The sequence below is a fragment of the Ovis aries genome, chromosome X (genome assembly GCF_016772045.2).
Source record: "Ovis aries strain OAR_USU_Benz2616 breed Rambouillet chromosome X, ARS-UI_Ramb_v3.0, whole genome shotgun sequence".
Lineage (NCBI taxonomy): Eukaryota > Metazoa > Chordata > Mammalia > Artiodactyla > Bovidae > Ovis > Ovis aries.
Window position 1 is genome coordinate 80,279,256 of NC_056080.1, and position 13,867 is coordinate 80,293,122.

The 13,867-nt window shown below is 55.5% G+C and overlaps 1 protein-coding gene across 3 annotated transcripts; it reads left to right on the plus strand.

Annotated features, from left to right (window-relative positions):
* The first annotated feature begins 839 nt into the window (after positions 1-839).
* IRAK1 (interleukin 1 receptor associated kinase 1) lies at positions 840-13,269 on the plus strand. 3 transcript variants are annotated; one of them, XM_027962961.3, is made up of 14 exons: positions 840-1,059; positions 1,153-1,320; positions 1,443-1,574; positions 1,690-1,793; positions 1,949-2,137; positions 2,384-2,448; positions 2,655-2,769; positions 3,152-3,270; positions 3,733-3,940; positions 4,189-4,254; positions 5,389-5,625; positions 6,198-6,609; positions 7,027-7,170; positions 7,453-13,269. In XM_027962961.3, the coding sequence occupies exons 1-14, from the start codon at positions 924-926 to the stop codon at positions 7,512-7,514; spliced, it is 2,157 nt and encodes a 718-aa protein (XP_027818762.1). In that variant the 5' UTR covers positions 840-923; the 3' UTR covers positions 7,515-13,269. The 3 variants fall into 3 exon arrangements, with proteins under 3 accessions (XP_027818762.1, XP_060264093.1, XP_042097882.1); XM_060408110.1 differs by having other exon boundaries at positions 840-1,320; XM_042241948.2 differs by lacking the exon at positions 4,189-4,254.
* The last annotated feature ends 598 nt before the right edge of the window (positions 13,270-13,867 follow it).

Genomic DNA, 13,867 nt, shown 5'->3' on the forward strand with positions numbered 1-13,867 from the left:
AGGTCAGAGCCCCGTGGGGAAGAGAGGAACTCCAGAGAAGTTCAGAGAGGTAACAGTTTCCTGGTGGCTGCTACTGTGGCTGCTACTGCTACTGCGAATGATGGAGGCATGCCGGAGGCCTGTGGGGAGACGCCAGATAGGCCAAGTATGGCGCTCAGTGAGCTTCAGAGAAAAGGGTGGGAGCTGCCAGAGCCCGCCATCCTCAAGCGTGACAAGAGGGTGGAGGGCAGCCGGAGTGAAGGTCTGTCTCTAAGAGAGTAGTAAACACGTTTTCTGTGCTAGCGGAAGGAGCCAGCGAAGAAGAAAAGAGGGCAGCTGCTGCAAAGACCTAACCACCGCTGGAGCAGGTTCCGGGAGGGCCAAGAAAAGATGGGATCCAGGGCCCAGGGGGTGGGTGGAGATGCTGCGAGCTTCCAGATCGTTCTTCCTGCCCCCAGCCTCACAAGCCAGCTGCAGAGAGTCAGCCGGGAGCCCTGGTGTGACCCACATCTGACCCTGGATGTCTTGACCCCTCTCCACCGCTTTCCCCACGAAACAGAAACCTAAAGAGGACCAGCCAGCGGCTCTCCGAAGCCCCGCTTCTAGCCCTTTCTGGAAGGCCTTCGCTGTGTCCATCGTCCCTGGGGCCGAGAAGCGCTCTCCTGCAGCCCTCGGAGCCCTCCTCCTCCGGGAAGCTCACCCGTCCGCCTCGCCGGGCCCCGGGGCGAGGCCTCCGGGAGGCGTGACCGCGCGCGGCGCCCCCGTGTGGCCGGGGCTGGCGGCGGTGGCGGCAGCCCCGGGTGCCGCCCCTTCCGGCCCGCCGGGCGTCGCACGAGGCCGCCTTAAAGGGGAAGTGAGTCAGTGTTCGCGGACCCGGCCGGCCGAGGCCCGCGCCCGCCGCGGCCCGGAGAGGCCCCGGCCCGGCGGCGGCGGCGGCGGCGGCCATGGCCGGGGGGCCGGGCCCAGGAGACCCCGCGGTCCCCGGCGCCCAGCACTTCTTGTACGAGGTGCCGCCCTGGGTCATGTGCCGCTTCTACAAAGTGATGGACGCCCTGGAGCCCGCCGACTGGTGCCAGTTCGGTGGGTGGCCGCAGGCCGGCAGGGCGGGCCGGGGCGGGCCGGGGAGCCGCGCGGGACCCGGACGCCGCGACCTGACGCCCCCCTGCCCCGCAGCCGCCCTGATCGTCCGCGACCAGACCGAGCTGCGGCTGTGCGAGCGCTCCGGGCAGCGCACAGCCAGCGTCCTGTGGCCGTGGATCAACCGCAACGCCCGCGTGGCCGATCTCGTGCGCATCCTCACGCACCTGCAGCTGCTGCGGGCGCGGGACATCATCACTGCTTGTGAGCGCGGCCCCGGAAACCCCCGGAACCCCCAGGACCCTGGGACAGGGGCCGCCCAGGGCTTGCCTCGGAGCTCCTCCCTCCAGCCTGGGCCTAACGTCCTTCCCTCCCCGGCCTCCCAGGGCACCCTCCCGCCCCGCTTCTGCCCGCCAGCACCACCTCCCCGACACCCAGCAGCATCTCCACACCCTCTGAGGCTGCGGTTCCCGGCCACCGGAAGTTGCCGTCTCTGGCCTCCACCTTCCTCTCCCCAGGTAAGAAAACCCGGGTTGGCCTGATGAACCTCAGGAAAGGACCCCCTTGCTCCTGGCCACCCCGATAGATCCTGCCACTGGCCTCTGCCTGCCTTTCACTGGTGTCTTTGCGAAGCTTTTCCAGGCTCCCAGACTCACTCTGACCCCGAGCTCTGCCCTGGACCAAACCCAGCTGCCCACCAGCCACCATTGCCATCTCCAGCCCCCTCATCTACCAAGGTAGGTGGGTCCTGCCCCCCACCCAGAGGTTTGATGCCAGCAAGCAGTGACAGCTGCCTTTGGTCCCCTGGGCCACCCCAGGCAGCCCTGCAAGGGTGGGCTGAGGCAGAGGGGAGGATATGGGACCTCACCTGATACAGGGTCTCTTCCCACAGCCCAGCCCGGAGAGCCCCATGCCCCTCCTGCCGGCGGCCCCCTCCTCTTCGTTCTGCTGGCCCCTCCATGAGATTTGCCAGGGCACCCACGACTTCTCAGAGGAGCTCAAGATCGGGGAGGGCGGCTTTGGCTGTGTGTACCGGGCAGTGATGAGGAACACCGTCTATGCTGTGAAGAGGCTCAAGGAGGTGTGTGGAGCATCCTCGCCAGGGCCCTCAAGGGCTGTTCCCAGACTCGGGCTTTTGTGGTCCTCCCCCACCCCCTTCGCAACCCCACAGGGTTCCTTCAGCCCTGTGATTTCACAGTCCAGGGCCCCCAGGCCCGTGCTCCTTCTGGGCCCAGAACAGGTGGCGGGGGGTGGGGGGCATGAAGTCCGGGCCACAGGAGTCTCACACTGCCAGTCCCCCCTGCCTCATTCTCCCCGAGGGCTGCAGGAGGCTGACCTGGAGTGGACCACAGTGAAGCAGAGCTTCCAGACCGAAGTGCAGCAGCTGTCGCGGTGAGCCTGCAGGCAGGGGCAGGGCCCCACCAGGACCACATGTCCGGGGACCTGGCTCCCCATTGGTCTGCAGCCTGCCAGGCCCAGGCGAGCTGGGAAACCTGGTTAGGGACCATCGGCACCCTACACCACCCCCCAACAATGGCCAGATGGAAGGCGTGCTGGATGCTGGGAGCAGAGCACTGAGACTCCACTGTTTCAAATAGGTTTCGTCACCCCAACATTGTGGACTTTGCCGGCTACTGTGCTCAGAGTGGCTTCTACTGCCTTGTCTATGGCTTCCTGCCCAATGGCTCCCTGGAAGACCGCCTCCACGTCCAGGTAAGCCTTGCCTGGCCTGGCCTGGCACACTGTGTCACTCTTGGCACCTGGTCCAAGCGGGACATGGGGCTGGGGTCCTTGGCCTCAGTGATCGGGACCTCTTCATGCTTGGAAGCCAAGCTCATGGGGCCTCTGAAAGGGGCCCCATCTGCTCCCCTGGGCAAACAGAGTAGCGGAAGGATCTTGGCGGCATTGCCCAGAGGGCAAGAGGCAATGGACAGCCCCTGGGCCCCATCTAGAGAGGCGCCCGCAGGACACAAGGGCTGACCAAGCCCAAGACAGGAGCATCTCTGACCTGACACTTCAGCGCTCAGGGGAAGCATAGATGGGCATCAAAGACGGTGGCTCCACGGTCTCCCCTTTCTTCCTTGTGCCCCTCCAGACACAGGCCTGGCCCCCTCTCTCCTGGCCTCAGCGACTGGACATCCTTCTGGGCACAGCCCGGGCAATTCAGTTCTTACATCAAGATAGCCCCAGCCTCATCCATGGAGATGTCAAGAGGTGAGGCGGGGACACGGCCAGTCCCTGGGGGCCTTTGAGGGTGGCAAGAGCCCTATGGCAAGGGGTGATGCTCCCACACCTCCCGCCAGCAGGGACCGGGGGTGCCTGCTGCCTGGTCCCTAGGAGCCTGGCCCTGAGTGATCCCCCTGAGAACAGGGGACGTCAGGGCTGGGGTCTGAGGGTCACTGAGCACCCAGTGTGGGCCAGGGGTGGACATGGAGGCCAAGGATGGGTTCCACTGGTGAACAGGGCCTCAACTGCAGGATGGGGCTCTGGGGGCCACTTGCTCGGAGCCCCAAGTGGCCAGAACACCATGAGCACGGGCCACAATCCGCCACTGAGGTGCACGTCAGTGGCTCCGGTCTGATTGTCTCAGGACCAGGCAGGGGGCAGTAGGTACAGGGGTGATGAGTCGCAGAGAGGGCTAAGGCCAGGCTGACGCCACCGCCTTCCGTCCCCAAGTTCCAACGTCCTTCTGGATGAGAGACTGATGCCCAAACTGGGGGACTTCGGCCTGGCCCGTCTCAGCCGGTTTACAGGGGCCAACCCCGGCCAGAGCAGTAGTGTGGCCCGGACTCGGACGGTGCGTGGCACCCTGGCCTACCTGCCTGAGGAGTACGTGAAGACCGGGAGGCTGGCTGTGGACACCGACACCTTCAGCTTTGGCGTGGTGAGCTGCGGGGCCCTCGACTGGCCTGGGGGTGGGGGGCTGCAGCCCTCGGAGAATCCTCCAGCAGGCCTGACCAGCTTCAGATCCCAGGACCCGTCTTCCCCAGCTCGGGCGCCCTGCGCGGCTCCACACCTTCATGTCTGTCGTTTTCCATTCCTCTCCTCCACGTGGGCCCTCCAGACCCCCTGAGCTTGAGTCCCACGTGCAGTTTCTCAGCGGCCCCAGTCTGCAGCCTGCTCTCTCTGCAGGTGCTGCTGGAGACCTTGGCCGGCCAGAGGGCCGTGAGGATGCATGGCACCCAGCCCAAGTATCTGGTGAGCCTCCTCCCGAGGCAGGTGGGGAGAGAGAGAGGGAGGGAGGAACAATCCGGAACGTGGGGCTGCCAGCCCAGCCTCTGCTGACTCATTGTTGAGAGTAGGCAGGGCCCCAGACAGTTGCATCTGCCTGGCTGGGGACAAACCTCTCTGTCCCCGGCAAGTACCACAGGCCCTTCCAGACCCCACCTAGGTTTGGCGAGGTTGGGGGGGTGGTCAGGGTGGGGGGTTGCAGCCCGATCACAGTGGAAAACAGAATCAGGGGACCTGGGAGAAGCAATGGATGGGAATCGGACCACGTCCCCCCTCACCCCAGATGCCTTCTCTGGGTTTTACGGGGCAGGTCTATTCCTCCGCAGACTGACCCAGAGCCCAAAATCCAGCTCCTCTCTGCTTAGTCAGCAGGATCCTTCACACTGTATAAGCCGGTGTGTTGCCCGGGCTCGGGGCTGTTTCCATCCATTCCCGGGTCTCGAAGGGATCTCTGCCAGAGCCGGGCACCAAATAGATCTGCACTCGGGCCCATCGTCAACACCGCAGTGGCGCAGCATGCCAGACCCCACAGGGTGCCTGCCACGGCTTCTCTGGGCAACCACCAAAAAGCTCTTTTAGAACTGTGAGGAGGTGGTGGAACCCCTTTACCCCCGCCATGCTTGGGATGAAGGCCCAGACCCTTGACGTGGTTGCCAGCTTGCTGTCTGTCCTCCAGACCTGGCGGCTCCCTGTTCCTCTGCCTGAAAGGCCACGCCCCGCACCCCCCCCCTGACCCCAGGGTCTGCTCCTGGTCCTTCCTGTCTGGTCCTGTCCCTCCCCATCTCCGTGGGGCTCTCCCCTCTGAGCCCTGCCCTCTCTGGCTAGTTGCTGTCTTTTGATCAGAGCCCGAGTGTCACTTGCTTGGGCCCCCCCATCAAAACCCCTGGGGAGGCCTCCCTGCTGTGGTTTCCCCTGGTTTTCGAAGCATATCGACGTCTCTCCCCTCTCAGGAAGTCAGCTCTGTGAAAGCCAGCCCAGGTGCTGGGCGTGTGGCTGGATCCCGGGGGCCCAAGTCAGCGCTGAGCATATGCAGATGAGGGCCGGGGATGGCAGCGCAAGGCACGGCCCACGGGGGCCAGACTCACGTTGCATGTCCCACAGAAAGACTTGGTTGAAGAGGAGGCAGAGGAGGCCGGGGTGACCCTGAAGGGCACCCAGACCGCAGTCCAAGGTGGGCCAGCCGCAGACACGTGGGCCGCCCCAGTTGCCGCCCAGATCTACAAGAAGCACCTGGACCCCAGGCCAGGGCCATGCCCACCAGAACTGGGCCTGGCCCTGGGCCAGCTGGCTTGCTGCTGCCTGCACCGCCGGGCCAAGAGGAGACCCCCGATGACCCAGGTAGTCCTGTGAGCTGGGGGTATGGGAAGTGCTTGAGATGCCAGTCTCCACATGTTGCTCAACTGCCCTTTGGTTTGGCTTGAACCCCCGCTGAACCCAGCCAGGTACAGAGAGGGAGGCGATCGGCTTTTTACTGCGCCCCCTTCTGGGTGCCTTGCGCCACTGCATCTGCCTTTTTTGTGTCCCTTCCACCTCTTTGTCTCTCTTTTATTTATTTATTTTAATTGGAGGCTAATTACTTTACAATATTGTGGTGGTTTTTGCCATACATTCAACATGAATCAGCTGTGGGTGTACTTGTGTTCCCCATCCTGAACAACTCCCCCCACCACGTCCCTCCCCATCCTATCCCTCATTTGTCTCTCTTGAGAAAAGAAAGAAGCATCATTGAGGGCATCAAGGCAACAAGGTTTGCTTTCTCAAAGACAAAGAGAAGCTGTTCTCAGTCCTTAGCTTTAGTGACAACGATTCTCTTCTCTGGCCCTGACCTGGAGCTGCCCTGCAGTTCCACCACCCTCTGTGAGGACCTGGACAGGGCCACTCACCCTGAGAGCCCCGGTCCCTCCCTGCAGGTGTACCAGACACTGGAGGAGCTGCAGGTGGTGGTGGCAGGGCCATGCCTGGAGCCAGAGGCTGCCAGCCACAGCCCCCCTTCCCCGCAAGAGAACTCCTACGTGTCCACCAGCGGGAGCGCCCTGAGCCGTGCCAGCCCCTGGCAGCCCCTGGCGGTGCCCTCGGGGGCCAAGGCCCAGGCTACAGACTGGCCGCACAAAGGTGCCAACCAGCCCGTGGAGAGTGACGAGAGCATGTCTGACCTCTCTGCTGCCCTGCACTCCTGGCATCTGAGCCCCAGCTGCCCTGCGGGCCCAGGGGCCCCCAGCTGGGTGCCAGCACCCCTCGGGCAGGCTGCCTGCACCCAGGGGGGTGCCGCCCGAGAGTCGAGCTGGGGGAGCGGCCCGGGTCTCCAGCCTACAGCTGTGGAAGGTACCAGCAGGGGAACCAAAGGCCTCCTTTCCGGGCAAACCCCATCCTCCCGACCCCAGCCTTCTGGGAGGAGAGACCCAGGACCCGCCATGAAGCTCCATCTGTCCTTAGCAAGTTGCAGGCTGCCGTCTTGGGTTGGGCTGCTCGCCTGACCCCAGGAAGGTCCAAAGAAGGACCATCCCGGGCCATCTTGTCTCACTGGGCCATGCCCCCAGCTGGCTGAGGATAGGCCAGGAGTAAGGCAGGCCCAGTCCATGACTAGGCTCCAGGCCTTGCCCACAGACAGAGCGCTCAGGACCTCTGTCCTTTGAGAGGGCAGGGAGGGAACTAGGCTGGGGATGGGGAAGGCTCGCGAGGCCAGCAATGAGTGTCAGCAGGGAGTTCCCAGAGGCTCAGGGGGTCCTCTCTCCACCCCAGGACCCCTCCTGGGCAGCTCCACATCCTCGCAGCCCCCGCAGATCGTGATCAATCCGGCGCGACGGAAGATGCTGCAGAAGCTGGCATTGTATGAGGACGGTGTCCTAGACAGCCTGCAGCTGCTCTCGTCCAGCTCTCTCCCAGGTACCCTCCAAGAACAGTGGCCTTTGAGAAGTCATGTGCCCTGGGCACAGCCCGGTCCTGTCCTGTCCCACCTCCCTGTCCTGCCAATACTCCCCCTCCCCGTAGTCCAGGATTGCCCGTGCCCGTACTTCCAAAACATACGAAGCCCCTGCTGGGCAGGTTCCATTCAAAGAAATGCTGCTGAAGAATGGAAACCACTAAGTCCAGAGAGCGCCCCAGGAGCAAGGACTAGGGCAGCCCCACTGTCGGCTAACCGACTGGCATTTCCTACCCACTGTGCAGACTCGGGCCAGGACCTGCGGGACAGGCAGGGGCCCGAAGAGAGAGACGAGTTTCGGAGCTGAATCGCCCGCCTGGGCCGATCCCCAAACCTGGAAGTCCAAGTTCTCATGGTCGAAAGTTCTCACGGCCCTCAACCCCTTGGCAGCCCACGGGCATTGGGGGTGGGGGGATTCCATCTGCCTGGAGGAGGGTGTTTGGTGGCCCTGGCACTTTTGGGGTGTGGGCACAGGCTGGGCTTGGAGCCCCCCGCCCTGAGTAGGGCAGGGACATCTTCATGACCTGCCCTCAGTCCAGCATCTGTGGAAGCAGAAGGCCGCTGGCCCTGGAAGGGCCAAGGAGGAGCTAGAGTGGGCACTGCCAGTTGGGCAGGGCATCTGTAGCCCAGGGCTACAGGGCACAGAGCCATCGAGGCAGGGCCCCTCCCAGCCTTGTAACTGGGAAAGACACAGGTCTGGCTGGCCCGTGGTTCAGTCCACAAGCTGGAAGTGGGGGTTCCAAGAGGCCCCGGGGAGTCCCACAGTGCCTCCCACCAGGCCAGTGTCTGCAGGCTGCCCTGGAGGACCAGGAGCTGGTCCGCTACCCAGGCCACCCCTCGGTGCTGTGGACAGTCATGGAGCCAGGCTAGGCTCTCCAGACCACAGGCTCCGCCCCTGGGCACAGCTTGTGGCAGAGGGGTCACGCCCCCCCACTCCAGGTTTGGCTTGGCACACACCTTGTGTCACCCAGACAGTGAGAAGCCCCAAGAAGGCAGGAAGTCGGGAGCCAGGCAGACAGGAAGAAAAAAGACAAGGGGACTCTGAGTTTTCGGAGCAAGTCAGGGTTTGTGTCACTGAGTGTCTCTGAGAGCAGCCCAGGGCTGTAGCAGAGGCTCCAGATGCTTCTGTGTCTGCAGTCGTGAGTCACACTACAGGCCCCACGTAAGCGAGGCATCGGTGGAATCCAAGTTGTCCTGGAGTAATAAAAGCTTACCCTTCCATCTCTGGCTGTACTCGTAGACTTTGTGGCAAAGCCCTGAGCTTGTCCAGGGACTTTGTTCTCAGGGTTCTTGACTGTCCAAACCCAGACACCAGTCTCCCACCCCACCCCCAAATCCTCTGCAGGTACTTGCTTCCTCTCCCAGTAAGCCACCATGCTGGTGACAGGTCACACAACACTACTACCCAGCAGTACTTTCACAGGGTGTTACCTTTTCCCCTATGTTACACATTTTTATTGTAAATGGCATCTTTATTTCCTTTTCTAACTGCTTGTTACTCCTGTATGGAAGCACAGTTGAGTTCTGTCCATTGGCTGTGCTTTCTGTCACCTTGCTTCAATTTACACATTAGCTCTAATAGTTTGGTAAATACCGTGGGATGGTTTATGCACACAACCATCTCATGTGCAAATAAAGACTGATTCACCTCTTCCTTTCCATTCTGTATGCTGTTCTTTTTTTCATTTATTTCTTTATTTTTTTGTTTGGCTATACCGTGCTTAGTTCCCTGACCAGGGATTAAACCCAGGCCCATGGCAGTGGAAGTGCAGAATCCTAAACACCGACCCACCAGGGAATTCCCTTTGTTCTTTTTCTTACCTTGTTACACTAGCTAGGGCTTCTGGTCTGGTATTGAATAGAAGTGGTGAAAGGGGACATCCTTGCCTTGTTCTCAGTATTAGGTGCAGAGTGTTATATTTCACCGTGAAGTATGATGCTACCAATAGAATTGTCATAGGTGTGTTTTGTCAATGTGGTAAACCCCATAAGTTGATTTTCAAATATTAAACCTATTTTATATTCCTTAGATAAAATTAGCACTTGGTCATGATGTTACCCTTTTATATATTGCTAAATTCCATTTGCTAATATCATTTTGAGAATTTTTGCATCTGTTCATGAGGGATACTAATTTGTAGTTATCTTATAATATCTTTACCTGGTTTTGCTATCAGATAGGCTTTCATGCAGAGAAGGCGATGGCACCCCACTCCAGTACTCTTGCCTGGAAAATCCCATGGACGGAGGAGCCTGGTAGGCTGCAGTCCATGGGGTCGCAAAGAGTCGGACACGAGTGAGCGACTTCAGTTTCACTTTTCACTTTCATGAATTGGAGAAGGAAATGGCAACCCACTCCAGTGTTCTTGCCTGGAGAATCCCAGGGACGGGGGAGCCTGGTGGGCTGCTATCTATGGGGTCGCACAGAGTCAGACACGACTGAAGCAACTTAGCAGCAGCATCAGGCTTTCATAAAGTAAGTTGGAAAGTGTTTCCTTCTCCTCCTAGGTTGTTAAAGGGCTCATATATGCTTAAGTGTTACTCCTGTAAATGTTTGATGGAATCACCAGTGAAGTCCTATGCATCTGGAGTTTTCTTTTTTTCTTTTCTTTTTTTTTTTGAGTTTTCTTTGAGGGAAGGATTTTCATTATAAATCCAGTTTCTTTAATTAGATATCAGGCCCTTTAGATTTTGTTCATGTGTCAGTTTTAGCAGTTGGTGTCTTTCAAGGAATTTGCCCGTTTCATCTAAGTTGACATGAACTTAATAATGCCCCCTTACCCTTTGATGTCTGTAGGATATATAGCAACAGCCCCTCTATCATCCCCAATACTGGTAATTTGTTTGTTTCCTTTTTCTGAATTTATTTTATTTTTAGCTGTGCTGGATCTTCACTGTTGCATACAGGCTTTCTCCAGTTGTGGCGCATGGAAGCTACTATTTGTTGGGGTGCACAGAGGCTTCAGTAGTTACGGCTCATGGGCTTAGTTGCTCTGCAGCATGAGGGATCTTTCTGGACGGGGATTGAAGTCATGTCTCCTGCTTTAGCAGGTGGACTCCCAACCACTGGGCCACCAGGGAAGTCCCATGTCTTTCCGTTTTTTTTTTTTTTTTTTGGATCAGCCTAAATAGAGGCTTATCGATTTTATTGATAATTTCAAAGAAGCAAGTTTGGTTTCACTGATTTTTCTCTATAGTCCATTTTCTCTCTTTTATTAAGTTCCACTATCATGTCCTTTCTTTTACTTGTTTTGGAGTAATAAATCTTTTGGGGGGTTTAATTTGCTCATCTTTTTTTCCAGCTTCTTAAAGTATAATCCTAAATCAGTGACTTTAAAAGTTTCTTTTTCTAATATAAGCATTTAAGGCTATAAATTCCCTTTGAGAATACTGTTAAGCCGCATCCTACTGATTTAGATATGTTGTTTTCATTGTCATTCAATTCATAATGTTTTCTACTTTTCCTTGTGATTATTTTCTTTAATGTCTTACTTAGAGGTGTATTTAATTTCCAAATATTTCAGGATTTTACAGATACCTGTATGTTTTGTGTTTTTTTAATTCTGTTGTGGTCAGAGAATTTACTCTGTATAGTTGCATTCCTTTGAAAATAATTGAGACTTGCTTCATGACTTAACATATGGTTTAGCTTGATGAATGTTCCATGTCTGTTTGGAAAGAGTGTATATTTGGCAGTTGGGTGGAGTATTCTGTAAGTGTCAGGTCAAGATGGTTGACGGTGTTTGAGTCTCTGGATTGCAGTCTCCAGCTGTAACTCCATCTTTCACCTTTCAGTTCTTTTAGATTTTGCTTCATGTATTTTGACATTCTCATTGGGTACATACACGTTTAGGATAGTGTTCTTTATAAATTGGCTCTTTCAATATCATGAAATGCCCCTCTTTATCTCTGCTAATGTTCTTTCTTTTGATGTCTGCTTTGTCTGGTGTGGATATAAGTGGCTACTCTCAACTTCCTTGCGCTTAATTTGTTCCCTGGTATAGCCTTTTTTTTTCAGTTCTGTGTCTTTGAATTTAAAGTGCACTTATAGACGCATATGGTTCAGTGCCACTTTTTGTTTTGGTTTATCTTTCTTAACCAGTTTCATAATCTCTACCTTTTTAATTGATCTGTTTAGGCCATTTACATGTGATAGTGAGGTTTCAGTCTATCAACTGCTTTTTATTTTCTGTTTGTCACATCTGTCCTTTGTTCCTCTTTTCCTCTGTCCCTAATATCTTTTGATTAATCACGTTTCTTATATTCTATTATTTCTTTCCTGTTGGCTCGTTGCTCTAATAACTGAGACCACTGGTTCTACTCAGGAGCTGCATCATATCCTGGGCATCATATCCTGGAAAGTACCTCTAGGCAGAAATGCCAGGCTGCTCGTAGCGGTCACGACATTTGTTTTCCTTCTGATCACAGTCTGATACTGCCGTTGTCCAATATCTAAAAATAGTTGTTTCGAATATTTTGTCTAGTTTTCTAGTTGTTCACGATGAGAGGGCTATTCTGGCTGGAATCACAACATTCCCCTCTTTTCTGAGGAATTCTTCAGTCCTAAGATGACCCCATCTTTCTCCTGCAGGATCCATTTGTTCCTCACTCCTGGATCTACTTTCATCAAATATGTTCTAGTAGCTTCCAGTCTTTCTTTTTTTTCCAGTCTCATGTGATTTGATTTTAATTTCTCTTGAAATGCAGTAGGTTAACAATGTTTCAGGTGTACAACAGTGTTTCACTTATACACTATAAATATATCTATCCTTCTCACTTATACACTATAGATATATCTGTTCTTTTTTAGATTCTTTTCCATTATAGGTCAGTCACCACAAGGTATCGAGTAGAATTCCCCATGCCATACAGTAGGTTGGTTAGTAGCTTGAACCATTCCTTTGACGTAGCACCTCTCTCCAAATCATAACCCCAATTTTCTATTCCTCTTTATGGACAAAGTTCTCAAAATAATTGTCTCTTTTCTTACTTTTTTCCCATTTCCTTTTCAAACCCTTCTAATCTGGCTTCGACCTGCCCACTCCACCAAAGTGATGTCCAAGACACCACTGACCATGTTTCTGAATCTTGTGACTCCCTTCTGACTTCATCCTCCAGGCCTCTGGGTGCCACCTCTGCGATGTTGCCTGCTCTCTCCTTTATGCCACCCCTTCACTACCTCCACTCACTCCTTTTCACCCAGATGCCTACCAGACATGTCCTCTTTGATGTCTCGCAGGTGCCGTAAACCTAAATGACAAAATAGAACATTGGATTCCCAGCTCACTGATGTTGTTTGGCTATAGACAGCCAGGTGACAGCCACCACTGAGATCTAAGTCAGCACCAGTTATCTATTGTCCCAAATAACCACCTCAAAACAGGCTGAAACGATGACATTTATTTTGCGAACCCGCAACATGGGCAGGCCTCTGATGGGTACAGCTCAGTGTCAGCTGGAGTAGCCAGAAGGCTGGTTGCTGGGACCACTCAGGCTTCTGCACATGTCTGGTGGTTGACACTGGGGGTTTGCCAAGTACCCTGCCGAGGCCGGGACACCTATCTGCGCATACTGCTTCTTCATGGCCACGTGGTTTCTTCCCAACATGGGGGCTTGCTTCTAAGAGTGAGCCCCTCGAGATGGCCTGCTGGAGGCCATATCACTAGTTTGGGTCTGGTTTCTACTGCATCCTCAAGGGGGAAGCAATTACAGTCCAGCTTTTGGTGTGAGGAGTGTCAGAGGATTCATGGATGTGTTGAAAACCAGCACGGGCATTTCCTTACACAAAGAAGACCACTTTGCTGGCTTCAAACACAGAAGGGTCTGCTGTGTCCTTGAACTTCCCAGAAATGGAACCGCGTAGATGGGCCCTGTTGTGGCTAGCTTCTTTCACTCAGCATGTTGTTCAGAGACGCAGCTGAGCGGTAGCAGCAGACAGGCCTTCATGCCTACATGCTCTTCCATTGAACACGCAGACCACATTTTACCCCTTCTCCCCTTCATGGATGTCTGGGTTGCTTTCAGTCGGGGGCTGGTATAAATAAAGGTGCCGTGAACATTTCTGTCAGTGTCTTGGTGATGGATGCCTGCATTTCTCTTGGATGTTCTATACACTAGGGTTTTAGCCTAGAGGCAGAACCACTATTGGTTACAGATAGGGTTCGGCCTGCCGGGGTGTGTGAGGCTGTAGCTTCTGCCTCTCTTGGACCTCAGGTCAGCAGGCCTGGCTTCTGGAAAGGAGAGACAGCCATTCGTGGGAAAGCAAACCCCAGTGAAGCCTGCATTGGTCTCACCATATCCCCATGGTGCAAACAGCCCACAGACAAGCCAGTGCACAAGGTCACGCACGCAGCAACCCGCAGGCACGCTTCCCACAGTTCTCAACTCCAAACCACAAAGGCACTCCGCCCTCCACCAGCCTTCCTACCCCCTCCTCATCTGCCAGATCGACCCAAATTTCTTGTTACGCCAACCTTGACCTGGGATCACATGTGGAGGGGAATTCTGGGAAATTCAGAAATTTCAGTTCAGCTTGGGTGACACAGTATCAGAGCAACCCAGGCACATATACACATGGGATGCATGTGGTCAGCTGTAGCGGGTCCTGCCAGATGTTTTCCAGTGTGGCTACACCAGTTTACCCCCTCTCCCCAAGCAGTT